The 27209-nt window shown below is 39.7% G+C and overlaps 1 protein-coding gene across 3 annotated transcripts in view; it reads left to right on the top strand.

Moving 5' to 3' along the window:
• kif21b (kinesin family member 21B) overlaps positions 1-27209 on the top strand; it is a 163362-nt gene that overhangs the window by 80770 nt on the left and 55383 nt on the right. For all 3 annotated transcript variants that reach the window (XR_010020103.1, XR_010020102.1, XM_063065499.1), the window contains exons 7-14: positions 10370-10485; positions 13735-13930; positions 14796-14985; positions 16085-16148; positions 17928-18143; positions 19044-19119; positions 22555-22651; positions 24650-24838. Coding sequence is in view for 1 of the 3 variants with exons in the window: in XM_063065499.1 (XP_062921569.1) it covers positions 10370-10485; positions 13735-13930; positions 14796-14985; positions 16085-16148; positions 17928-18143; positions 19044-19119; positions 22555-22651; positions 24650-24838 (1144 nt within the window). In the remaining 2 variants the exon portion in view is untranslated. The remainder of the gene's footprint in view (positions 1-10369; positions 10486-13734; positions 13931-14795; positions 14986-16084; positions 16149-17927; positions 18144-19043; positions 19120-22554; positions 22652-24649; positions 24839-27209) is intronic.

Below are 27209 nucleotides of genomic sequence, written 5' to 3'. Positions count from 1 at the left end.
CTCCAGGTCAGGGTCTTCAAAAGAAAGGAAAAAATAGAGATATTAAAGATGAAAATAGAGCTGTTTCCGAAGATGCAAGCAAAGGAGTTGCACACAATTCTCTGGCTCTGGCAAAATCAGTATTTTATAAATGACTGTTACAATGCCATTGCATTCATACTCTCCACTTGTGTTCATAAGTCATGATCCTGCAGTCTTTGCAACCACTTTCTCAATCTCTCCTGCTGTTTTCAATGTCCTATGCATATATCCACCAGATTTTGCCATTCTTGTGCTCTCTTTGTATTTGTGTCCTTGAGTTTGTAAGGCATTTACTCATTCTTCCTATTGAAACTTAACACTTGGCATCTTCGGCATTAAATTTCATTTGTCATGTGCCCATCCATTAAATCAAACTTAATACTATATACAGTATATTATCTTGAAGATGATCCCAATCCTTCTTCCAGTTCACTACACTTGCAAGTTTTAGGTTATCTGCAAATTTGGAAATGATCCCACATATCTGTGTCTTAGTGACTAATCTTATTATGAAAAGCAATTGTTCTGGTGCTGACCTACGAGGAACACCACTGCATGCTTTCATTTAGTCGCTGAAACAACCTCTTGCTCCTATTCACTATTTCCTGTCAGTTAGCCAATTTGCCTTTCATTGTTGCTATTACCTCTTTATTCCGATGACAACCCAGTTATACTGTACTTTATCAGACTTGGTCTCTGGATCATTGAAAGCCACACAGTTCAATGACCTGGAATGGTCTCTCTGGTCTAAGTAGTGCTAATGATGCAATTGTTGCAAGCTGAGGGCTGGGAGTTTTACTTAATTTTAAAATGAACTGTGCATCTATATCATAGAGGTTTGTCAAATTCCATGAAAAGATTGGTTAGTTTTTCAGTAGTTTTCTTGGAGTGTTAAAATTCTACATCCATTTATATGCACAACCTGGCTTCTATTGCCATGTCAAATGTCATTGGGTGGGTTTAAAAGAAAATACATTTTTGCTCCAAACTTTGTGGTGTATTGTGCTCAAGGTCCTTATAGTAGAAATACAGTGGGTTCCAGTGTTTGTACTCCAGAAGAGCTCCTCCCATAATATAAAGTGTCAGCCAAGGAAGTTTAAAATGTCCACAATACTTGTCTTATGCCTGCAACTCTGATCCTAGTAAAGGCTTTGAACTTGTGCTTTGTAGTAAAAAGTTTAACTATATTCCAAAACTAATCATGTGTAACCTTCCAAGAAACTATTCACTAACTCAATTTATGAAATTTGATAATCCTTTGCAACTTGAGTGTATAGCTTAGAATTAAGTAAAGATGATAAGACATAGGAGCAAAATTAGGTCATTCAGTCCATCAAGTCTGCTCTGCTATTTTATCATGGCAGATATCATCCTTCTCAATCCCACTCTCCTGCTTTTTCCCTTGACCTTTGACACCCTTACTAATCAAGAACCTATCCATCTCTGTTTTTAAATATACCCAATAACTTCACAGGTTCATCACCCTCTGGTTAAGTAAATTCCTCTTCATCTCTATTCTAAAGGGACGTCCTTGTATTCTGAGGCTGTGCCCCCTCCACTATAGGAAATCTTCTCTCTTCTTCCACTCTATTTAGTCCTTTCAATATTCGGCAAATAGCATGGCCCCTGTCACCACTCTGTTCTGAAGTCTGAAAGATCCCCATGCGAGCTTGTCAGTGCAGTAAGACCATTCCAAACCACTGAATTTGGATTTTAGAATCATCCAGTAACTGTTTGATACAGTGCTACTTCACAACTTGAAGACTGATGCCCTTGGAATAAAAGAGGAAGCACAGCTGATAGAATTTTGGCTAAGTGCAAGAAGCAATGGGTAGAAGCACCATGGGCAACTTCTGGCAGATTTAAGGAGATGGCATCAGATGAACTTAAGTTACAAAAATACATTCCTAAAATAATCAAATTTGAGATTCCATGGATATTGAAATAAAAGGTTACTCAATTCCAAACAAGTCCTAGCAAAAGATTTTCAATGCTTTCATAAAAGTCATTGAATTATTTCTAAATGATCATTTTCAATGAGTTTATCTGATGTTTTTACAAGGCAAATACAGTGGTATGCAAAAGTTTGGGCACCCCGATCAAAATTTCTGTTACTGTGAATAGCTAAGCGAGTAAAAGATGAACTGATTTCCAAAAGGCATGAAGTTAAATATGACACATTTCTTTAATATTTTAAGCAAGTAAACTTCTTTTATTTCCATCTTTTACAGTTTCAAAATAACAAAAAAGGAAAAGGGCCCAAAGCAAAAGTTTGGGCACCCTGCATGGTCAGTACTTAGTAACACCCCCTTTGGCAAGTATCACAGCTTGTAAACGCTTTTTGTAGCCAGCTAAGAGTCTTTCAATTCTTGTTTGGGGGATTTTCGCCCATTCTTCCTTGCAAAAGGCTTCTAGTTCTGTGAGATTCTTGGGCTGTCTTGCATGCACTGCTCTTCTGAGGTCTATCCACAGATTCGTGATGATGTTGAAGTCAGGGGACTGTGAGGGCCATGGCAAAACCTTCAGCTTGCGCCTCCAGAGGTAGTCCATTGTGGATTTTGAGGTGTGTTTAGGATTATTATCCTGTTGTAGAAGCCATCCTCTTTTCATCTTCAGCTTTTTTACAGACCCTGTGATGTTTGCTTCCAGAATTTGCTGGTATTTAATTGAATTCATTCTTCCCTCTACCAGTAAATGTTCCCCGTGCCTAACAGTTGGAGAGGGGTTCTTTTCATGAAATTCTGCACCCTTTTTTCTCCAAACATACCTTTGCTCATTGCAGCCAAAAAGTTCCATTCAAAAGATTCAAAGGAACATCTAAACAAGCCTGATGCATTTTGGAAACCAGTCCTACGGACTGATGAAGTTAAAATAGAACTTTCTGGCCGCAATGAGCAAAGGTATGTTTGGAGAAAAAAGGGTGCAGAATTTCATGAAAAGAACCCCTGTCCAATTCTGGAAGCAAACACCACACCATCTGTAAAAAAGCCAAAGATGAAAAGAGTATGACTTCTACAACAGGATAATGATCCTAAACACACCTCAAAATCCACAATGGACTACCTCAAGAGGCGCGAGCTGAAGATTTTGCCATGGTCCTCCATCATCAAGAATCTGTGGATAGACCTCAGAAGAGCAGTGCATGCAAGACGGCCCAGGAATCTCACAGAACTAGAAGCCTTTTGCAAGGAAGAATAGGCGAAAATCCCCCAAACAAGAATTGAAGGACTCTTAGCTGGCTACAAAAAGTGTATACAAGCTGTGATACTTGCCAAAGAGGGTGTTACTAAGTACTGACCATGTAGGGTGGCCAAACTTTTGCTTCGGGCCTTTTTCCCTTTTTGTTATTTTGATACTGTAAAAGATGGAAATAAAAAGTTTTCTTGCTTAAAATATTAAAGAAATGTGTTATCTTTAATTTTATGCCTTTTGGAAATCAGTTCATCTTTTACTTGCTTAGCTATTCACAGTAACAGAAATTTTGACCAGGGTGCCCAAACTTTTGCAAGCCACTGTAAGTATTAGTGAATCCATGCTTTTGTATTGTTAATGGCCAATTATGCTGCTTCATACACAGCTTTTCAGCTGTGGAGAGTAGGCAGTTTGTTGAAAAAAAACTGCATACTACACTGTGATTAGATAGCAAGGCAGAATTACACTTTGCAGCATAACTACAGCTGTTGGAGTGCGTGACGATCCTTGCTTTCTCTTCCTAAAGAGGTTCAAATGAATAAAAAGGCTGTGTTTACAAAATGAAAATTTAATTGCCCCCCTTGCTCAGGTAATTAGAAGAACAATTTTTGGCTGTTTTTATATTATCATTTGGGTGGTGAGGTGGAGATTCGTCTCTACCAAAGGAGGTGTAAGGTGCTCCTTCACTCTGCTAACGTGCAAGTCTCCCCTGGGTAAGTTGGAGCACCTGTTTAGTCTCCTCATCAGAGTCATGTGAAGCCACAGGAGCAGGAGGTGAATGGTCAGAAGAGTAGCCAGTGCTTATCCCAAGTTCTGGTTATGCGACCACTGATGCCAGGCAAACAATCTCTGAAGAGTATTGATAATGGCTGAGGTCACCCATCTTGTAAAGACACTGCCCAGATGAAGGCAATGGCAAACCACTTCCGAAGAAAAACTTGCCAAGAACAATCATGGTCGTGAGACCATGATCACCTACATCATAGGACACAGCACATGATGATGATATATTATCACAGTAGTCGTTAGATTCTCATGTCTAAGAGCCAGCTTCAGTATCATTTGTCAAGCTGTTTCTCCGAATTAAGCACAGATTCTAAAATGCATAATCTGACTTTGATGCATTTTTAATGCAAGTTCTGCACAGGTCAGTGCTTTGCAGGATCCTGGCTTGACGTCCATATTATTAGAGCATGCTAAGGACCTGAAGTTCCAGAATCAGCTGCTGGACGTGCATTTGCCAATTGCACACAGTGGACAGTTTATAGTGCATCAGTCATTGGACATGTAGAAAACCAGTTTAAATGTATTATTGATTTGACCAGGAATCTTACAAGGTGCAGAGAAAACAGCTTTAATATCATGTTCAGTGAGACTAAAAGTATGTGAAGACCTTGGTAAGTCAGCATTTGAGAGCTCCCAGTAATTTGAACAGTAGGACCGTATTAATATTTTTATACCTCTATTTCTATTTTGTATTCAATGAAGTAGACAGAAAACTTTAAAGATGCACACATTGAATATCTAAAAGAAAAAGAGTAAGTGCTGGAAATAGATAGTAAGATAGGCAGCATATAGGGAGATTAACCAGAAATAAATAGAGATTGGGGAGATCAAAATCCATCATGCAGGGGTGTAATGGGTCTGGGGTTGATTGATAGTTAGACATCACTTTGTACTTAACTTTTACACTTTTTTTACTGTCTTTGTTGGAGGAGTTCATATGATTAATCAATGAAAGAAAGAATGATTATTTGTGTTCCAATTTTTAAAAATATTTCTTATGTTATAATGGCCCTTATACAAACATTTGATAAGGGAAACTCAATGCATTAAACAAGCTATTCTAATTATACCACATTGTATTGTTTTATAATAAAGCAAAATAATCTTTGGTGTGTATTCAAGGGTTATGCCCTTTGAGGTGTTACTTTTTGGCCGAATTGATTTCATCTATTTATGTGAAGTCAGAATACTAAGGTAAAACATTGAGGTAGGTAATAACAATAAATCTGCTTTTCATTGTTGCATACTTAAATGTCAATCCAAATATAACTCACACAGGCTCTTGGGTGTATCCTGATCCAGCTGTCTCTATTGTGTTAACCAATAGAAATGAGTTAGGGTGAGAGGAAAATAGGAAAATTCTAATCTCCAAAGAGCTTTAATAACAATCTTTTATTCATTTCATGCAAAATGTTTGTCTATTGACAATAAAGCTTTATCACTACTTTTGTTTTAAACCTCTTATATTTTCAATGAATTTTGAGCAGTATCTTATTGTATTATATGGAGTTGTTAATGTTCTGTCACGTTTTCAAAGAGATTTGGATTTGAGTTTTTACTTTTTTTTTAAATATCTGCTTTCATATCTATTAAAAAAGATCTGTACCAAAGTTACAAATTACCTATATGAAATACCATTTAATGTCAGGAGCTTATTGATTATTTTTGAAAGACTGCAGGTCATTTAATTATCCATTTTATTTGTAATATCAATTACAGTATTCTCAAATAAGATATTTGTTTTGAGAATGTAATTCCAAATTTTCCCATTATACCCACCTATTATTCACTAGGCTGTTCTAAAGTTTTAAAATTTAAATCTTTCCTTTGCATTTGTTGTATATGATGCTTTATGTCAGCATATCACTTGTGTGTTGTAAATCATCATCATAATTATGTGCTTTGTATGACGTGGGCGATCATATTTGTGACCACAATCGTTCTTGCAAATTTTTCTACAGAAATGGTTTGCTATTGCCTTCTTCTGGGCAGTGTATTTACAATACACTTCAGAGATTGTCTGCCTGGTGTCAGTGGTCTCATAACCAGGACTTGTGATATACTCATGTGACCATCCACCACCTGCTCCCATGGTGTCACGTGACCCTGATCGGAGGGAGGGGTTGCTAAACAGGTGCTACCCCTTGCCCAAGGGTGACCTGCAGGCCAACTGAGGGAAGGAGCGCCTTACATCACCTTTGGTAGAGACGTATCTCCACCCTGCCAATGGAATGTTGTAAAGAGCAACGAAATTAGCTCCTATTTGAATTTTCTTACCAGAGTAAAGTTTAAATAAATGGAAAGTTATATTTAATGTTCATCTCGGTTTATATTTTCAACTGATACTCAATACTGGTTACTATACCAAAAATAGTTAAAGGGTAATTTGTTAGTTTTTTTTATTTCAAAATATACTTTATTCAAAAATAAAATTATATACAATAAACAATTCAGTAACTTTCCATCCTTTACATACGTTTCCATTATAGTCTGTACATAACAACACTTATGGCCACCCACGTGGCCCTCCAGTTGTTCACCTTACCACATAATTGTTGAGGGGTATACTCCCCGCCCCTCCGACCCCGCCCACTCCCACGGGTGGAGAAACCTATACTGTGGTCCTTCCCCCCAGGCTCTTGCGGTGGCTGCACCGAGTTTCAGTGCGTCCCTCAGCACATACTCCTGCAGCCGAGAATGTGCCAGTCGGCAGCATTCTCCCACGGACATCTTCATGTGCTGGTAGATCATCAAGTTTCGGGCCGACCAAAGAGCGTCTTTCACCGAGTTGATGGTCTGCCAGCAGCAGCGGAAGTTGGTTTCTGTGTGCGTCCCCGGGAACAGCCCGTAGATCAGAGAGTCCTCTGTTACGCAGCTGCTGGGGATGAAACGTGACACTAGCCCATCCATCCTCCTCCACACCCTCTCTGCGAACTGACAGTGTGCAAAGAGATGGGTCACAGACTCCTCCTCACTGCAGTCCTCCCGTGGGCAGCAGGGTGTGGAGACGATGTCCCGGGCGTACAGGAGGGATCTGACTGGGGGGGCCCCTCTCACCGCCAGGCAGGCGAGGTCCTGGTGCACGTTGGTGAGATCTGGCGATGAGGCATTTTGCCGGATGAACTGGATGGTCTGCTCGGGGTACCACCCCACTGTATCCATCACGTCCTTCTCCTGCAGTGCTTGCAAGGCATTACGTGCCGACCACTGCCTGATGGCTCTGTGGTCAAAGGCGTTGTCCTGGAAGAACTTTTCTACGAAGGACAGGTATGGTGGCAATGACCAGCTGACTGGGGCATAGCGCGGGAGTGGGGTCAGACCCATCCTTCGTAGCCAGGGCGACAGGTAGATAGATAGAGAGATATACTTTATTGATCCCGAGGGAAATTAGGTTTCGTTACAGCCGCACCAACCAAGAATAGAACATAAATATAGCAATACAAAAACCATAAACAATCAAACAACAAATGCAATCTATGCCAGATGGAAAATAAGTCCAGGACCAGTCTATTGGCTCAGGGTGTCTGACCCTCCACGGGAGGAGCCGCAAGTTCGATGGCCACAGGCAGGAACGACCTCCCGTGCCGCCCAGTGTTGTATCTCTGTGGAATATGGCCGAAGTCCAACAGTAAAAAGTTCAATATCCAGTCTACAAACACGTACCTCAATCGTAATATGACCCGGATTGCACCACCTGTTGTTAACCAGAACAGTAAGCACCCAACTCCTTTACGCTTACCGCTCTCAGTGCACTTCCGGTCAGCCGGAACGGTCTGGAAGCCGTCCATGGAAAAGCATTGATCGGGTATGTCCTCATGCAGCCCCGTTCTAGTGAAACACATAACACTGCACTCCCGAAATGTTCTCTGACGCCTGGCTAGCGCTGTGAACTCGTCCATTTTATTACCCACCGAACTCCTCTTCTCCATAAGTCTCTGTTGTCTCAACCCGGTCCTCTTTCCTCGACTTTGTGATCCCCCTCTGCATCCTCTGTGTATTTTCCTCCAGATTTCAGCTCTGCTTGCTAAACCGGCCGGCATAAGCGTAAGCAGCTGGTCCCTGGAATAAACAATGCGACCATGCTTCTGTCCTGCTAGTGAGACATGTCGGAATGTAACTATTTCCAGCACTAAAAACCCAAATGAAACTCTTCTCTACCAGCATGTTAGAGAGGGTGCAGCTTCGATGTGTTACCGTGGAAAAAAAAATACAAAGAATAACATAAGTTAAAAAGTAAGAAGAAAAAAGTAAGAATACTGATCAGAACGACTGTAATAGGCTGCATGCACGACCGGCGCATGCGCACTGTATCTGGGCCTGGGCACATAGTGGTACTTGGTGCCCACATACCTGGGTCTTACGCACAACCTGATGCAGCCACACACGAAGCTGGCCATCAGGGTGCACGGCAGCCCGAATGACCTGCTCCATCTTGGATCCCCAGACGAATCTGAAGACAGCTCAGGTGATTTCTGAACTGTAGGATTGGGGGACGGGCCACACCTGCGCCAAGTACAGCAGCCCTGAGAGCACCTCGCACCTTATCACCAGGTTCTTGCCCGTTATCGATAGGGAGCACCCTCCCCACAGTCCCAGTTTCTGTTTCACCTTGGCAGTCTGCTCCTGCCAGTTCTTGTTGCACACCTCGGCCCCTCCGAACCAGATCCCCAACACCTTCACATGATCAGACTTGATGGTGAAGGGGACACTAGATCGGTCAGACCAGTTGCCGTAGAGCATGACTTCGCTCTTCGTGCGGTTGACCTTGGCCCCTGACGTGAACTCGAACTGTTCGCAGATGCCAATCAACCTGCGAACTGACCTCGGATCAGAGCAGAAGACGGTGATGTCATCCATGTACAGGGAGGTACAGTGGTAAATCATTTTGGGGGAACGAGGTTTTGAAAGTTGCTGAACAAGAGTGCAAGTTTTTTTTATGTTGTTCGCTGTGATAGTTGTGTATTTAATGGAATGAACTATGCTAAGATGTAGTTTAAAAGGTATGTAAACCTTAGCATGGAATGTTTCATAGTAACAGAGCACTTCCTTGTTCTGAAAGGAAAAGATGAAGCACACTGGAGATTTTCTTGCACTGTGAATTGTCTCCTCAAATATGCTCAGTGGCCACTTTATTCAGTACCTGCTGTACCTAATAAATTGGACACTAAGTGTATGTTCATTATCTTCTGCTGCTGTAACCCATCCACTTCAAGATTTGATGTGTTGTGCATTCAGAGATAACCCTCTGCACACCACAGTTGGTAATGTGTGGTTCTTTGAGTTACTGTCACCTTCTTATCAGCTTGAACCAGTCTGGCCAATCTCCTCTGACTTCTCTCATTAACAAGGAGTTTTCGCCCATAAAACTACTGCTCAGTGGATTTTTTTGTGTGTTTTTCACAGCATTCTCTGCAAAATTTAGGGACTGTTATGTGTGAAAATCCCAGGAGATCAACAGTTTCTGGGACATTCAAACCACATTGTCTGACACCAACAACCATTGCATTGTCAAAGTCACTTAGATCACATTTCTTCCCCATTCTGTTTGTTTGGTCTGAACAACAACTGAACCTGTTGACAATGTCTGCATGCTTTTATACTTTGAGTGCCTGCCACATGACTGACTGATTAGATATTGGCATTATCGAGCAGTTGTCTCGTAATAAAGGGGTCACTGACTGCATACTGATGAAGGTGTGTCTCAGAGCTCAGTATTGGAGCTATTGAAGGATGATGTTGAGAGATAAAGATGAAAGTAAAGATATAAAGAGAGTGAAGAGCTTTCCTATTAAATGATGATGTTAGAATGGAATCCACGGCTGCAGAGATATAGTGTTCCTGATAGTAAGCTCTGTAACTCCTGTAACACGTGCACGACTGTGAAGTAATCTGCTTTGGTTAAGTTCACTATTTTGTCCATTATCAGTTCAATATTCTCAAGAAATACAAGTTACACATTATATTAATCAAATCTCTCTTTTAATCGTGTTTCTCACTTCTTCTGTTACTTTGAAAATCAAAACTTCCAAATTGTAAGACACATTATTTAGCTATTGTTTACTGAGTAACCCAGCGTCTGCCCCTCTACTATATTTAAGATTTTCACACATTCAGAGCACCGTACTTCATATATTGATTTTTCTCTACCTAAAATATAGTATATGTTGTCCTCAGTCCAGAAAGCATAAAAGCTTAAAATTTCAGGAATGGAAGAATTGGATTTTTACCATTAATGAGTTTGAAACAATTGAGTTCAATATGTTTAAGGGAGGTCACCTTAGAAGTGTATGGCATTGATCAAATTAAAAGATTAGATATACCACTCAGTTGCCTTTCTAACTGAATCTCTCATTTTGGTCTTTGACTGAAGCTGTCCTTGGGAAATGTTATCAGTGCTCTGGGAGACCAAAGCAAGAAGAGCCATCATGTGCCATACAGAGATTCCAAACTGACAAGGCTTCTTCAAGATTCACTGGGAGGAAACAGGTACTAAAATACAACAGATCTACACAAAAAAGCAGTAAAAGCTATGTTTAGTATTTACTTATGAGATTTATAAAAAAAAAGCATTTTTTAACCAATGGCTTAAAAGCAGTTTCAGTCACTATAATTCAGCCAGTGAACAATTATACTACACAATACTATTCCATGTAATAGAAAAGACGAGGAAAATCTGCTACCCATCAAATGTTATATGTCAGCTATATACTTCAAAGGAAATTTATAAAGAACAACTAATGTTTCTGTCATTTTCCAACAAACTTGTCTACAAAAGAGAAAATCTGCAGATGCTGGAAATCCAAGCACCACAAATAAAATGCTGTAGGAACTCAACAGGCCAGGTAACATCTATAGAAAAGAGTACAGTCGAAGTTTTGGGCTGAGACCCTTCATTAGGACTCCCTAATGCTACCTCGCCTGCTGAGTTCTTCCAGCATTTTGTGTGTGTTACAATGGAATTATGGTCACTAATTTATAAGAAATTATGATTACAAAAAGAAGGTTGCAAAGAATGTTTGAAATGTTATTTCATGAGCTGGAGAACTGTAATTTTTTGGGAAAGATTGATAAGATGAGGTTTTTTAAAAACGCAAACAAGAGGAATTCTGCAGATGCTGGGAATTCAAGCAACACACATCAAAGTTGCTGGTGAATGCAGCAGGCCAGGCAGCACCTCTGGGAAGAGGTACAGTCGACGTTTCAGGCCGAGACCCTTTGTCAGGACTAACTGAAGAAAGAGTTAGTAGGAGATTTGAAAGTGGGAGGTGGAGGGGGAGATCCAAAATGATAGGAGAAGACAGGAGGGGGAGGGATGGAGCCAAGAGCTGGACAGGTGATTGGCAAAGGGGATATGAGAGGATCATGGGACAGCAGGTCCAGGGAGAAAGACAAGGGGGGGGTACCCAGAGGATGGGCAAGGGGTATAGTCAGAGGGACAGAGGGAGAAAAAGGAGAGTGAGAGAAAGAATGTGTGTATAAAATTAAAAAACAGATGGGGTACGAAGGGGAGGTGGGGCATTAGCAGAAGTTAGAGAAGTCGATGTTCATGCCGTCAGGTTGGAGGCTACCCAGACGGAATATAAGGTGTTGTTCCTCCAACCTGAGTGTGGCTTCATCTTTACAGTAGCGGAGGCCGTGGATAGACATGTCAGAATGGGAATGGGATGTGGAATTAAAATGTGTGGCCACTGGGAGATCCTGCTTTCTCTGGCGGACAGAGCGTAGGTGTTCAGCAAAGCGGTCTCCCAGTCTGTGTCGGGTCTCGCCAATATATAGAAGGCCACATCAGGAGCACCGGACGCAGTATATCATCCCAGCCGACTCACAAGTGAAGTGTCGCCTCACCTGGAAGGACTGTTTGGGGCCCTGAATGGTGGTAAGGGAGGAAGTGCAGGGGCATGTGTAGCACTTGTTCCGCTTACAAGGATAAGTGCCAGGAGGGAGATCAGTGGGGAGGGATGGGGGGGACGAATGGACAAGGGAGTTGCGTAGGGAGCGATCCCTGCGGAAAGCAGAGGGGGGGAATGGAAAGATGTGCTTAGTGGTGGGATCCCGTTGGAGGTGGCAGAAGTTACGGAGAATATTATGTTGGACCTGGAGGCTGGTGGGGTGGTAGGTGAGGACCAGGGGAACCCTATTCCTAGTGGGGTGGCGGGAGGATGGAGTGAGAGCAGATGTATGTGAAATGGGGGAGATGCGTTTGAGAACAGAGTTGATAGTGGAGGAAGGGAAGCCCCTTTCTTTAAAAAAGGAGGACATCTCCCTCGTCCTGGAACGAAAAACCTCATCCTGAGAGCAGATGCGGCGGAGACGGTGGAATTGCAAGAAGGGGATAAGCTGAGGTTGTTTACTTTAGTTTGGAGAAGGTGAGTGCCTGAAAATCTATGCCTGGTAGAGGTAGAAAAACATAATTATATTTAATAGGTACTTTGACTGGCACTTGGAAGGTTAAAACCCACAGAGTTATGGGTTAATAACTGGAAAGGGATGTGATAAGAAGGTTCTACCTATTTACTGCAGTATGGACAGCTTGCATGGCTTCCTGTCACAACTTTCCAAGATTCGGCAAGATGCTCTGCAAAGTGATGAAATTAAGGAGATAAGTATATTTTATAATGAGTGAAACAGGAAGTAGAACATTTAAGAGGAGAGTAGCCTAGTGCATTTTAAATGTAGAATCAAATAACACAGTGGAGCAGAAGAGAGTGAGAAGGCAGGAGAGATGGAGAAGGCTGAGTGAATGACTGATATGAATGAAGAAATGGCTGCAGACATGAGCATGAATTTGCAAATCAAAGCAACATCTTCACCTCAGCAATTTGAAGAGTGCTATTAGTGGACTCTGTATCTGAGAGATTTCACTGAGGTGAGAGGAGATGTTGCTTGAAAGGCAGGTTAGAATAGGATTGTAATGTTAATGTCATCAACTGCACTGCATTTATCCATTACAGAGCCCTTTTTGTGAAGGTACAGTATTACAGAAGTTCAAAGTAAAAGGCTGAGGATGAAGTTCAGAAAGTTGGTTGAGGAAGCATGAGTAAAAAAAATTAGAAAATCTACTTCTCTGAACTTTCTTAACAGGCATATCGAATTTTATTTCTCAAATAAATGTTGAATCCATCGGAATATTCTACAAACCCATCTCAGAGTACATCATTAATCTTCCTAGAAAAACTGACTTGTCTAATTGGCAGGATATGTATTATTACTAAGCCGGCTGGTGGCGCAGTGACATCAGCGCCGGACTCCGGAGCGAAGGTTCCCGAGTTCAAACCCAGTCAGGCCGCTCCCAGGCATGCTTTCCATCCGTGCCAGGTCGGGTATCGAGCTCGCAGCTCGGCCTTGTAAAAAAAAACATGCACTGTGAGAAGGACGTGGGGGACCATTCTCAGAATCTTTCCACCAAGACAACCACTTGAGAAAAGTGGTCGCCGAGGCTCTGGCAGAGTATGGCACAAACAAAAAAAATATTATTAGTACATTCTTCCTTCAACTGAATTTTAGAATGTTCAGACCTGCAATACTTTATTACGATATCCAACGGTAGAAGTAATGCAGATTTTAAAAAAATATTGGCATATAGGGCAGGGGTTCCTAACATTGTTAGCCGTGGACCACTACCATTAAGCAAGGGGTCCATGGACTCCAGGTTGGGAACCCTGGTATAGAGCCTGAAGCATATTTACAGCATTTTTCCAGTTGTCAGTTGAATGAAAATCACTCCCTTCCTTACAGTCGAACCATCATGATTGCTTGCATTAGCCCATCTGATCGTGACTTCATGGAAACTCTCAATACCCTCAAATATGCAAATCGAGCCCGAAATATAAAGAACAAAGTTGTGGTTAACCAAGACAAAACCAGTCAACAAATCAGTGCTTTGCGAGCCGAGATTGTTCGACTTCAAATGGAGCTGATGGAGTACAAGACGGTAAGAAATATCGACAATGAATCACCAGAGATTAAAATTTGAATTCGTCTGTGGACATAAGCTTCACTGCATATAAACTTTTCTGTTAATGAACTTATTACAAAATGAGGATTGATTGCCACTCAAAGTGCTTTCTAGTCACAGTGTGAGTTATGCATTGTATGTTCACCTACCTCCCCGTCATCTCCACCTGGAGAGCACAAACTCCGAATGTAAAGACATTCCTTTAGAGCGGAGATGTGAGGGAATTTCTTTAGCCGGAGGGTGGTGAATCTGTGGAAAGTATTGCCACGGATGGCTGGAGAGACCAGCTCATTGGGTATATTTAAAGTGGAGGTTGATAGGTTCTTGATTGGTGAGGGCTTCAAAGGTTATGGGCTGAAGGCAGGTGAATGGGATTGAGAGGGATAATAAATCAGCTATGATGGGATGGAGAACCAGATTCAATGGGCTGAACAGCCTAACTCTGCTCCTGTGCTTTATGGTCCTACATGGAACAGCAATTTATTCATTTATTTCAAAGAACATTGGATAATTATTACTTATTTTCCATATGCTAAAGAAATAGAACCAGATTAGTTAATGAACGTATACAGCACCTTGCAAAAAGTAGCTGTGGCTCACCACAACATTGCTTGCTAGAATACCTCTACAATAAACAAAGCCTGTGTTTATTAACCTAGTACTGAATGAATATACAACAGATCCAAAGAAGGAAAACATTTGAAATTACAGAGAGAAGTTTCTGGGCATGATAATGTACTGACTGTTTTAAACTTTCCTATGTGTGTGATCCAATTACTCTTTGACCGCATTGAATCAACGAAAATACTGTTTTAAACTTGTTTCTGGTTCTGTTTTTAAGGGTAAACGAGTCATTGATGCTGATGGGTCTGAAGGTTACAATGACTTGTACCATGAAAATGCAATGCTACAGAAAGAAAATGACACATTGCGAATGAGATTAAAAGCCATGCAAGAAACAATTGATGCACTAAATAACAGAGTGACACAGCTCTTGAGTAATGAAGCCACTCAAATTATAGCCAGTGCAGGTAAAATGATTAATTGTTACAATGATCTCAGGAACACTTTTTTATTTTTAATAGAAACTTCTTAGCAATATCTAGTGAAACTTCTCTGAGGTACTCAATTGCAGATCATTATTTTCTAGTTTTAATACCTCCTCATAAAGTAGTTTTTAATTTATCAGTTCATGATGCTTCATGTAGGGCAGTGCTTTGTTTCAGAACTTTGATTCATTGAAAATGATGTAGGAGAAGTTTGCAGGTTAGAATTCTCTACAAATTTTGGTTTATTAAGAGGTGGTCTGTGACACTTAGTTATTTCAAATCAAATTATTTTAGTAAATAAGCTTTATCACTGTAATTATTTGAATGAATTGTAGTTTGTAGGTAAAGCTTTAGATCATTAGTCAACATTACTAAATTGATTGTAATGTGTAAATCATTTGATTTTTTTTGAACAACCTGTCTTCTGTTCAGGTTAGTTCCATGTCATCTTTGATTAGTTGTACAAAGTGATGTTCTCAGCTTTTATTAGATTTAGTTATTGGATTTTACCTAAATTTATTGAATGGTTAAACTAGCTTACTGATCGACAGGGAGAACAGTCTGATTCTAGTGACCAACGATGTAATTGTGCAATGTTTTTTATTTCTTTTATTATGTATATAAATACACTTACTTTGAACCCCATCACAATGCTTAATAAAAGCAAAAATGCTGGAATACTGAGTAGATAGGATGCATCTGTGGAGAGGAAAACAGACTTAACATTTTATGTTTCATGATGTTTGGCCTTATAACATTCTGCTCAATGAGTAATATAATCAATATGAAATCTTGACTCTGTTTCTCTTACTTAAAGCAACTTGCTGACCTTCTGAGTATATCTGGCAATTTTTGTGGTTTATCAAAATTACTAGCATTCACAGTGCATTACCATTGAAGACAATTTCTGCATTCAGTTCTGCAAACTGAAACTGAAATCAAGTTTTATGTTAATTACATCTTTCAAATAATATGGATGACCAACCATTTAATTATGTTTTTTAATTTTAAAAAGTCTCCACAACCTACTTTTTAAATTACTTTGCTTCTGTAAAGTTGCTACTTTCTATTTGTTCTGCAGGAGATGGCAATGAAGAAATAGGTGCACTAATTCAAAATTATATCCGGGAAATAGAGGATCTCAGGTTGGTCCAAGGCATTTTGTATATGGTATTGTGGATAGTGTTGGCGCGTGGCCAAGTGGTTAAGGCGTCGGTCTAGTGATCTGAAGGTCGCTAGTTCAAGTCTCAGCTGAGGCAGTGTGTCGCTCCTTGATCAAGGCACTTAACCACACATTGCTCTGCGACGACACTGGTGCCAAGCTGTATGGATCCTAATGCCCTTCCCTTGGACAACATCGGTGGCGTGAAGAGGGAAGACTTGCAGCATGGGCAACTGCCGGTCTTCCATACAACCTTGCCCAGGCCTACGCCCTGGAAACCTTCCAAGGCACAAATCCATGGTCTCACGAGACTAACAGATGCCTATTTAGAATGTGGACTCTAATGCCTGACCATGTCAAAAAAAGAAAAACACCTCATGAAGCCATAAAACATAGGAGCAAAATTAGGCCAATTGACCCATTGAGTCTTTTCCACCACTCCTTCATGGCTGATTTATAATCCCTCTTAATTCCATTCTCGTTCCTCCCGCCCATAACTTTTGAAGCCCTTCCTAATCAAGAACCGATTAAAATCCATTTAAATTACCCAATGACTTGGCCTCCACAGCCATCCATGGCAATGAATTCCACACATTCACAGTTCACCAATTTACTACTTGACGCCTAGCGAAATAAAGACTGATGGCTCTAAGGCGAGACAATCATTAGGATTCCCACAAAATCAAAATAAGGCTGGTGAACCCAACTCAAAAAGTTAGATGGAAAATCAATTTTTTCACTTCCAGTCCCTTTGTAAAGAAAGCAAATTTCGTTACTGAGATAAAATTGAAACCACAAAATTGGATCATTTACTGACTTTTCTGGTGCATATTATGCATATATCTATGCTAATTCTGAGTAGATAGTTATTGTAATTAATTCTGGGATAAATCACTTCAAGTATAATTTAATTGAGAATTACATACTTTGCTGCACTCTGTATTTATATGTCTGCCAATTTGTTACTATCAATTATATCACTATTCCATAAAATACTTATTTCCATGCTTACTGACATTAATCAGGACTTTGTGTGGGGAAAGTCCTGTCTTAATGACTGGAGTATTCTCTTTGACAAGGTGAAGATTGTGACTGATGAATGTAGAACTGTGGATCTTGTCTACATTCATTTTAGCAAGGTGTTTTACTAAATGCCTTGTGGGTGGCTCATCCAGAAGATTGAGATGCATGGGATCCATAATGAATTGGCTATTTGCATTTAGAACTGGCTTGCCCATGGAAGAGAGGGAGTTGGTCAAAGGGACTGATTCTAGCTAGAGATCTGTGATTAGAGATGTTCCACAGGGATCTGTACTGGGACCTCTGCTGTTTAGATAATGCATATCAATGACCTAGATGAAAGTGCAGATGGGTAGGTTAGTAAGTTTGCAGATGATACAAGGATTTATGGTTTTGTGAATACTGTAAAAAATTAGCAAAGAATACAATGGGATATACGTTTGTAGATCAGTTGCAGATATGTATGGAGAAATGGCTGATAGAGTTTAACTTGGCCAAATGTGAAATATTGCACCTTTGTAAGTCAAACGAGACAGTTCACTGCTGATGGCAAGATTGTTAACAGTGTTGAAGAACAAAGGGATTTTGGGGTCCGTTCATAACTCACTGCAAGTGGCTATACAGGTTGATAAGGTGGTTAAGAAGGCAAGCATGCTTGCCTTTATCAGCCAAAACATTGAGTTCAAAACTCCATATTTATGTTTCTCAAAGATCCTCTGATATGATGGACAATTTTTTACAGGACTAAACTGTTGGAAAGTGAAGCCATGAATGAATCACTCCGACGCAATCTCTCTCGACTGACGTCCAAGTCTCCGTATTCAGCGGGATTGTCTCCCATGCCTTGTGCATCAAGTCTAGCCATCTCTCTGGAAACTGATACTTCTGAAGTTGTTGAACTGGCAAAAAGAGATTTGGAAATGCTTAAGAAGAAGGAAAGAATACAAAGAAGAAATAGGTAACTGTATGCATAAATTGTTATTGAATAATATGTGCATTTATTAATGAGTTCCTCTGAACTTAAGCTGAAAGGTTAAATATGCTTTTCCTGTAGTTTTTAATCAGAGACCTCTGGGTGTTTCATAAGAGCATCCTAATAGAGGTAAGCTTACTAGCCCCTTGTCTACCATGCATCAGAGTTTTGATGTTGTCATGTCAGCTTCCTTGCATAGAATTGGCTGACATTATAATTCAAAATATTTTGGACTTCAACCCCATTTGAGAGACAAAACACAGAACTGAGTGTTGTTTCAGTACACCCCTGTCAGTGTTGGAATCATTTGAATCACATTTAAAATACAGCTGACGTTTTCCTTTTCGGGATGTGGAAGAACTAAAGATTTAAGGGAGAGGTGTCCTCAAGTGCATCTCTTAACCAACCTCATCAACAGAGATTATTTGTTATTGTTTCTGAGATCTTGCCAAGTACAATTTGTATTAATCTTTTCAAACATTACAACTATAACTGTACATCATTGACAGTGAGGTACTTGGGGCTATTATTTTGTCAGGAAAAACACTTTTTTTCCCCCTTGGAATAAATATTTTATTGTCAACATCTTACAGCAGGATGGGGTGGGGAGAAAATATCAAAAGTTACTGCCAGACCTTTGGCAAACTGAGATATTTACCAACATGGTAATATTAGGTTAAAGTGACTGAATGTCCAAAAAAACGACCTATCTCCACCAATGAGGATGCATCTCTGATAATAAAAAAATAGAAAAATTATAGAAATGTCTTAACATCTCAGTTATAAAAAGATAATCATTGAATTTTAAAGAAAAGTAACTGACCGTGAATTGGATAGCTACGTATAATTTTTGTATGTAATTATTTATTTATGTTTTCTTAAAAGTCCAGAGAAGGAAAAAAGAAAAAAGAATCTACAGACAGAGATTTGGGAAGAGACAGATGACAATGAAGCAGAAGAGGTATGTAAAAGCAAAGAACCCGGGGGGAAAAAATCAAGGATCTTGTATGTTATATTTCTCTGAGTTTTTGGACAAATCTGTATTTGATTTAGCCTTTTTGTTCTTGGTGCCATCAATCAGTTGCCCAATTTGAATCCCTCTTTTCCGATCTTTTTTCATAAAAAAAAACTCGAGCACTAGCAGTGGGATTCCAAATAGGCAAACCATACTAAAGCCCAGTACCTCAAACTTGCATCCACAGAGCAGAGACAAAAATTCCTTTAGCAGAGACTTTGACAGTACCTCATTTGGGACAAATGCACTCAGTGGCCACTTTATTAGATACATCCTGTACCTAATAAAGTGCCCACTGAGTGTAAGTTCATGGTCTTCTGCTGCTATAAATCATCCACTTCAAGGTTCAATGTGTAGTGTTCAGAGTTGCTCTTCTGCACACCACCAATGTAACATGTGGTTACTTGAGTTACAATCACCTTCCGATCAGCTTGAATCAGTCTGGCCAATCTCCTCTGGCCGCTCTCAATAACAAGGCATTTTCACCCACAGAACTGCTGATCACTGGATTTTTTTAAAAAATTTTTTCCACCATTCTCTTTAAACTCAAGACTTTTTGTGCATAAAAAACCCCAGGAGATCAGCTGTTTCTGAGATATTCAAACCATCCCGTGTTGCACAGACAGTGGTTCGTGATCAAAGTCACTTCAATCACTGATTGTAGACTTCAGGAGGGGGAAACCAGTACTCATCAGGAAACCTTGGCAAACTTCGATAAATGTGTGGTGGAAAATGTGCTGACCAGCTGCATTACGGCCTGGTATGGGAACACCAATACTTTTGAGTGGAAAATCCTATAATAGGTAGTGAATTCAGCCCAGCACATCACAGGTAATATCCTCCCAACCATTGAGCACATCTGCACAAAACGTTGCCGTTGGAAAGCAGCATCCATTGTCAACCAGTCCATGCTCTTTTCTTGCTGCTGCCATCAGGTAGAAGGTGCAAGTGCCTCAGAACTCTCACCACCAGGTCCAAGAACAGTTACTACCCCTCAACCATCAGGCTCTTGAACAAAAGAGGATAACTACACTCATTCTATTTCCACACTGGCCTCCTTCGTCTTCTCACCTTCCTATCAATCCCCCTGAGTCCTCCCTCCTTCCCTTCCTGCTGTGGTTCACTCTCCCCTCCTATCAAATTCCTTCTTCTCCTGCCCTTTATCTTTCCAACCATATTGGCTTCGTCTATCACCTTCTAACTATCCTCTTTCCTTTTCTCCACCTTTTTATTCTGGTGCCTTTTCCCCTTCTTTTTCAGTCCTGAAGAAGGGACTCCGCCCACAACTGTTTATTCATTTCTATAGATGCTGCCTAACCTGCTGAGTTCCTCCAGCATTTTCTGCGTGTCACTTTGAATTTCCAGCATCTGCAGACTTTCTCATGTTTATAATTTTCTTCTCAGTTTTAGTAGCTCTTAGAAAGGGTGAACTGTGTCACCAGATGTAGAGGCCCTTACCTGCACCTTTGATTTCAATTACTTTTCCTTTTAACCTTTTTTAACATTCTTACTTCAAATGCTGCAAAGCTTGATCTCAGTGCAGTACATTTTGCATGTTTCAAAGTTATGTGGAGATTAGTAAAAGTAAATAAACTGACACACAAAATTGAGTATTATTTAGCACATCATCAATTTACATAACTTTTGTGTATATTCTATTATTTAATAATGGATAAGGAAGTTTGGTCCATTGAGTCTCATTCCCTTGCTTTTGCTCTTGTCACATACCCCGTAATGGGTTAAAGAACCAGCAGAGATGGAAAACACTTTGGAGTCCGGTATTGCTATTAACTAATGGTATTTATTAATAACTACGCAATACAGTGATATAAATGCAGATATATCAAACAGGTTAGCAATGATTATATATAAGTAAGTGTGGAACTATATGAATACCAAGCTTCTTCGAGTCTAGGGGTAAATAGATAGTCTTACGATGATGAGTAAAGTTCAGTTCAGTTTGTGGTATTGAGTTGAGTAGTGATGGAGAGAGAGAGAGGGAGATATTTGAGTCTTCAGGTGAGCTGGCGACGTCGATCTTCCCGTTGTCCTCCGAAATCTTTTACAAGTCACCGACTGTGACCACAACAAAGGGGACCGTTCTTCTGTGGTGGAATTATCAACCCAGGCGAGGGCTGGACACACGAATAACTCCCCACCGGTCACACCCTTTTCACACTGTGAGAGCCACTGATTGATCCTCCAAAACCCACCTTTTCTGTGGGCACAACAAAGCTCATTCAGTGTCCAAAACCATGTGTATGTAAGTCTAACAGCTGACCTTCTATTTATCTCACCATGCTGAATTTAGTAGCTGTCCATCAAGCAGCTCCTCCCTCCTCTCTCTGTAAGAACACAGAAGGTGCCAGTGTCCTTGTAGAAAGTATAACCAAACTGTGAGCAGTCTTCGCCTCTCTCTATCTTTCTTTCTCTCTCTTTTTAACAAGGTGTCTGGGTTGGACACCTCTCTCTCTCTTTCCAAAAGCACAGTTCATAGGGGTACTTCAGGACCCCGTCACACTCTGTAGTCTATTCCTTTGCACATTGCCTTACAATTCTTCCCTAGAACATTATAGAAGTTTTAGGTTGAATTTACAATATGTTCTGCTGTCTGCACAATACATGATTAGATACTCATTTCTTATTCCCGACAGTAAATTATATATAGATTAAAATTATTGTTTGTCCCATTAATTGTCACCTGCCTTGCTTACTTCCTTCCTTAATTTATAATTTTAAGTGCATAGACTGTGATTGAATGAACAAAGTCACCGGAGAGAAGTACCAGTAGATCTGAAGTAGTCTCTTTATTCAACAAAATGCTTCATATTGAGACCCCTTTCAGAGTAAAAAGATATGCTTGACACAACGTTTTGTATGCTAAAGACCAAAGAAAAATTCAGGACAATTCCACATTTACTTTGAACAACACACTTCCCTTTTTGAACCCATACTCTCTTACCATAAACACCACTGGCAAGACTAGCATTTATTCTTCATCTCTTACTTCCCTTAGAATGTTTTTATTCCTTCCCAAAATGGTACTCCTACGGGTTAATTGATGGGCAGTTCCTGGATTTAGACCCAGCTATGTCAGTATAGTTTTATTTCAGGATCATGTATCACTTGGAGGAGAAGTGGTGTTCCCTTGCTCTGCTGCCCTTGTCTTTGTTGGTGATGGAGGTCAAAGGTTTGGAAGATGATGTTACATTAGTCATGTCAGGTAAGTATAGTGTATTATGGAGACAGTACACCTCCCAGACACAGTCCACCAGTATTGAGGATGGGGAGGAGTGTAGGTGGAAGTAAATGTGAAGAGAATATATGAGAAATCAACCAAAGAGCCTATTATATCTACATCCCATCCTTTTGTAATTTCAGGAAGAAAGCTGCTGTGAAGAAGAAGAAGGTGGTGATGAAGACGAATTTGACAGTGATGGAAGCCTGGATGAAACAGATACTGAATCAGATGAGAAAGGTAATGATCCCAATCTGTAGTGGAAATCTCTCCGTTTATTAGGCGGACTGAAATAGAGCTGAGAACTGAACAAAAAAAAGATTCATGATTGAATTTGGAAAGGTAGTATTTTTGTAATTAATCATGCAAAATGTGATCGTGTGTTACTGTGTAAGAGTGCTTTGAAAAGTCCTGCCATTATGAATAAGATATATATGCATGTGTTGGATGAAGCCAAATTTAAAAATACTAATGTGTTCAAAATAAAAAGCTTAATCAAAATTTAGAGCCTCAGGAATTTTTTTTTAAAGTACGCAGTGAATTGGAAGATGTGTTTAGAGATTGCCTGAGCTTTATTAAACTACTTTTCAGGGTGAAAACAAAGTAACTCAGCTTAGAAATTCATTCTGAGGCAAAAATATGTGCACTGCAGGATGCAATATATTAAGCAATAAAATTTGCATAAACCACACCCAAAATTGCAGCATGTGTGATGTTGATTTTTACTTCTGGTCACATCTGCCTGAAATGAGCCCAAAGATCATTGCTTGATGCAAATCAAAGGTCAAATGCCTGTTTTAGATCCTAGTGTAAAATTTACATCTAAGGTCAATGGTTGGACCTCCCATTTAAAGGTAGCTACAGCTTTAAATCACTCTATATTGATGCAAGAGGTTTAGCATCTACCTTCACATAACAGGCTGGCTTCAGTTTGGCACCTTCCAGATCCCCTTCCCCTTCCACCCTGTATTTACTGCAGCCTTTGTCCAACATTCCAGCCAGTTCATGTTACTCCTCCCTCCCCCACTACTGCTCACCTGTTAGCAAGTTGGAATTGATGCTGCCTCAGAGGCTTTGACTGGCTTCCACAACTCACTGCAGTTATAGAAATGAAGCTTGGCACATCCTTAACAGTGGACTCTTGTGAGGCAGCTGTAGCCTGCACTGCACTGGGTAAAGCCATAATGCAGATTGTTTTGAAATTCTAGGTCATTCCGAAGGATATCATTACATTAGAAATGAACAACTATAATGCTGTGCCTCAGTTCTTCTGTTCAGAATAGTAGAACAAAAGTTTAGTCTTAGAAGATGTGGCATGGTAGTGTTGTGGTTAGCTTAGTGCTATTACAGCACCAGTGACCCAGGTTAAGTTCTGCCGCTGCCTTTAAGGAGTTTGTGTTTTCTCCTCATGACTGAGTGGGTTTCCTCTGAGTGTTCTGGATTCTTCCCACATTCCAAAGATATGCAGGTTGAAAGGTTAACTGGTCACATGGGTGAAATTGGGCAGAGCGAGCTCATTGAGCCAGAAAAGTCAGTTATGGTGCTGAATCTCTAAATAATAAGATAAAATAAAAATAAAATTAATTTAATATGGAAAATGTAAATTCCATTTATCATGTTGAATCTGACTAGATTATTTTACAAGAAAAGAAGGCAGTGAAAAACAGCAGTCATGTTATACTGCTATCCAAAAAACTTTCCTCAGATTTGTTTGTGAGCCAGATCAAACGTATTGCCTCTTGGTTATCTGATCAGCTAATCTGCAGTGTCTTTCTCAATTTGGTTAGACTTTATTCCCTAACCTGTCCATTTCTTATGGTTTTATTTTCCACCTGCATGTATCACAGATTATCTACTTTTAAGCACTTTAAATTCATCACTTTCTGCAGGAGATGTGCCCTGGTCTAAATCTGTTGTCTTTACCATTTTAATGTGCATTATATACTGAAAACTATATATATCTAAGCTACAGAAGGCAGCCTATATAACAGATATGCATGCTTATCTCAGAGCTTTGTTTTAGTTTTACTTGATAACCAAAGAAATCACATTATTTCAATGGCATAACATTTTTAAAATTCATTGTTGTGATATGTAATACCTTTTTGTTTGTTTTATTTAACTAATTCTAAAGGATTATATTTTTAGACAGCTGCACAGCCTTGAAATTTAAGATTTTTGGTAACTTGCTTACAACTCTTGAATAAATTTTCTCTTGTTTTATTCTCCTATTTTCAGTCAACTATCAGGCTGATCTTGCCGACATAACTTGTGAAATTGAAATCAAGCAGAAACTGATTGATGAGCTTGAGAATAGCCAGCGACGATTGCAAATACTGAAACAACAATATGAGGAGAAACTTATCCTATTGCAGAACAAGATCCGGGACACACAGCTAGAGCGAGACCGTGTCCTGAAGAACCTTGGTATGGGCTACTTCTCTACAAACATACTATTAAAATTGTTAAATGTGGACAGTGAAAAGAACACTGAATTTTTGTGTCATTTCATCTCTTAATTATCTTGTTTTCAAAATATGTTGTAATTATGCTCCATCTGCTTGTAGTAGTTCAGCATACGTATTTAATGTAAAGTCAACAACTAGTTCTGCTGAGCCTGAGAAAACTCTAAACCACATATCAAAATGTGATTGTATTTTTTTGATTTTTAGTTCAAAGATTCGTGGGTTTTTTTGTATTTCCATTTATCCTTTTTTAATAGGTTAATATTTGATTTGTAGGTGAAGGGGGAGAAGAGGTGAATTATTACTTTTGTAGTTTCAGTGATATCAAATTTGGCTGAACTATAAAGATGGACTCCTGTTTCCTAAACATCCCTTTTACAGTATTGCACAAAGCCACAATATGTGCTCATAACTAACTTGGCACACTTTACCCTCCCTGGAGGTAGAAAAAGACTGCAGCACGTGTTCCAGAAACACAGACACTGGCGGCCCATGTTGTTTCGTACAATTCCAAGAAGGATAGTGAGGAGAAGGAGAGGAGCAGAGAAGAGAGGAAAATTGCTGAGGAGTGCTCAAAGTTGGCTACAAAGGGCAAAGGGTACATCTGATACTCCATAATCTCAATGTTGAATAGCAGTAAAATCTGAAAGGATTTTTAAAAATGTAGTTTCAATATCTTGGCTCATCAGAGCTGTTTTAAAGTTATTTTTAAAACTTACTTTAAAATATATATCACAGAAGTAATTACAGTATTGAATATTTTGTTAAGTATTATTAGAAACTCTTGATTTCTTTTACTTCTGGTTGCAATCTGTTTCATAAAAGCCAATGGCCTTTTTTCCTCTGCTTTGTAGAGGATAATTATTAGGACCACCACAGTCTAAAGAGCCACTGTTTCAATCCTCTGGCTTCAATCTGTGGGTGATTCTTCCTGTTTCCAGATGCCAGAGGGGTTAATTCCTATTTAAAGTGCATTTTCAGTGGTGTCTTAACTTCTAATAAAATTCACAATAGAGTGTTCGCACAGACACAAATGATACACAAGATAAATCAAGACATGTACAGTTTAGCTTTTTGCAAACCATCTTTCAAAAGTTCAATGTAAATTTATTATCAAAGTACATGTATATCACCGCATACAAACCATGTTTCATTTTCTTGTGGGCATACTCAAAATCTATAGAAGAACAACCACAATAGAATCAGTGAAAAACCACACCAATTTGGACACTCAACCAAAAGCAAAAGCTATACAAACACAAAAATAAAGAATTAATAATAAATCAATAAATAGGCAATAAATATCCGTACCATGAGATGAAGAGTCTTTGAAAGTGAGTTCATAGGTTGTGGGAACAGTTCAATGGTGGGCAAGTGGAAGTCAATATACCCAAAAAAATAAAATAAATAACAAAGTTTATATACCCATTCTGGCAGACTGGATAGTAGTCAGCTCTGTAATATGAGGCATATTATGGCAACCTTAAAACAACAATTATTGTTTACAAATAATATTGGAAAAGCTAAAGCTATGATCCTGAGGAACATATTTTTATGTATAAAAAGCTGTCTTGCAGCATTAGCTGAGGTGTGCCATCTACTGGACAACTGTAGTGCAGCAGTTAAGAGAGATTATCAACTCTCTGATGAATCCTTGCCCCCCTTTAGCACCATTTTCAACTCAATTGCGCTGCTGTTGAATTCTTCTTCATAACTTGCAATTCTGCAGTGACCTTCAGATGTGGCTGACTGATGAATCATATCAGGATTCTGGGACATAGAAGAAATACCTCTTTCTTTGGTTGTAAGTTGTTCCTCCACAAAAAAAAGCTAGAGTAGGAAGGTATTCCACATACTGTCATTTCAAATCAACTTTTAGAAGCAACTCTTCATTCAGGGTACAATCAACATGATCTCTTCAAACTGCAGGTAAGTGAGCCTTACATAAGTAACAGCGCAACACACAAAAATGCTGGAGGAACTCAGCAGGCCAGGCAGCATCTATGGAAAAGAATACAGTTGATGTTTCAGGCTGAGACCCATCAGCAAGATCCTGGGGCATATAATATGGCAACCTCTATAACTTTGTCAGCATCTGCAGATTTTTCAAATCACAAACAAGAGAAAATCTGCAGATGCTGGAAATCTGAGCAACACACACAAAATGCTGAAGGAACTCAGCAGCCCAGGCAGCATCTATGGAAAAAAGGTACAGTCAACATTTTGGGCCGAAAGCCATCAGCAGAACTGAAACGTTGACAGTACTTTTCTTCCATAGGTGCTGCCCGACCTGCTGAGTTCCTTCAGCATTTTGTGTCTGTTTCTGCAGATTT

This window comes from Mobula hypostoma, chromosome 13 (genome assembly GCF_963921235.1).
Source record: "Mobula hypostoma chromosome 13, sMobHyp1.1, whole genome shotgun sequence".
NCBI classification, from domain to species: domain Eukaryota; kingdom Metazoa; phylum Chordata; class Chondrichthyes; order Myliobatiformes; family Myliobatidae; genus Mobula; species Mobula hypostoma.
The sequence above is the reverse complement of the archived record's forward strand: the minus strand, read 5'-3'. Positions and strand labels throughout refer to the sequence as shown.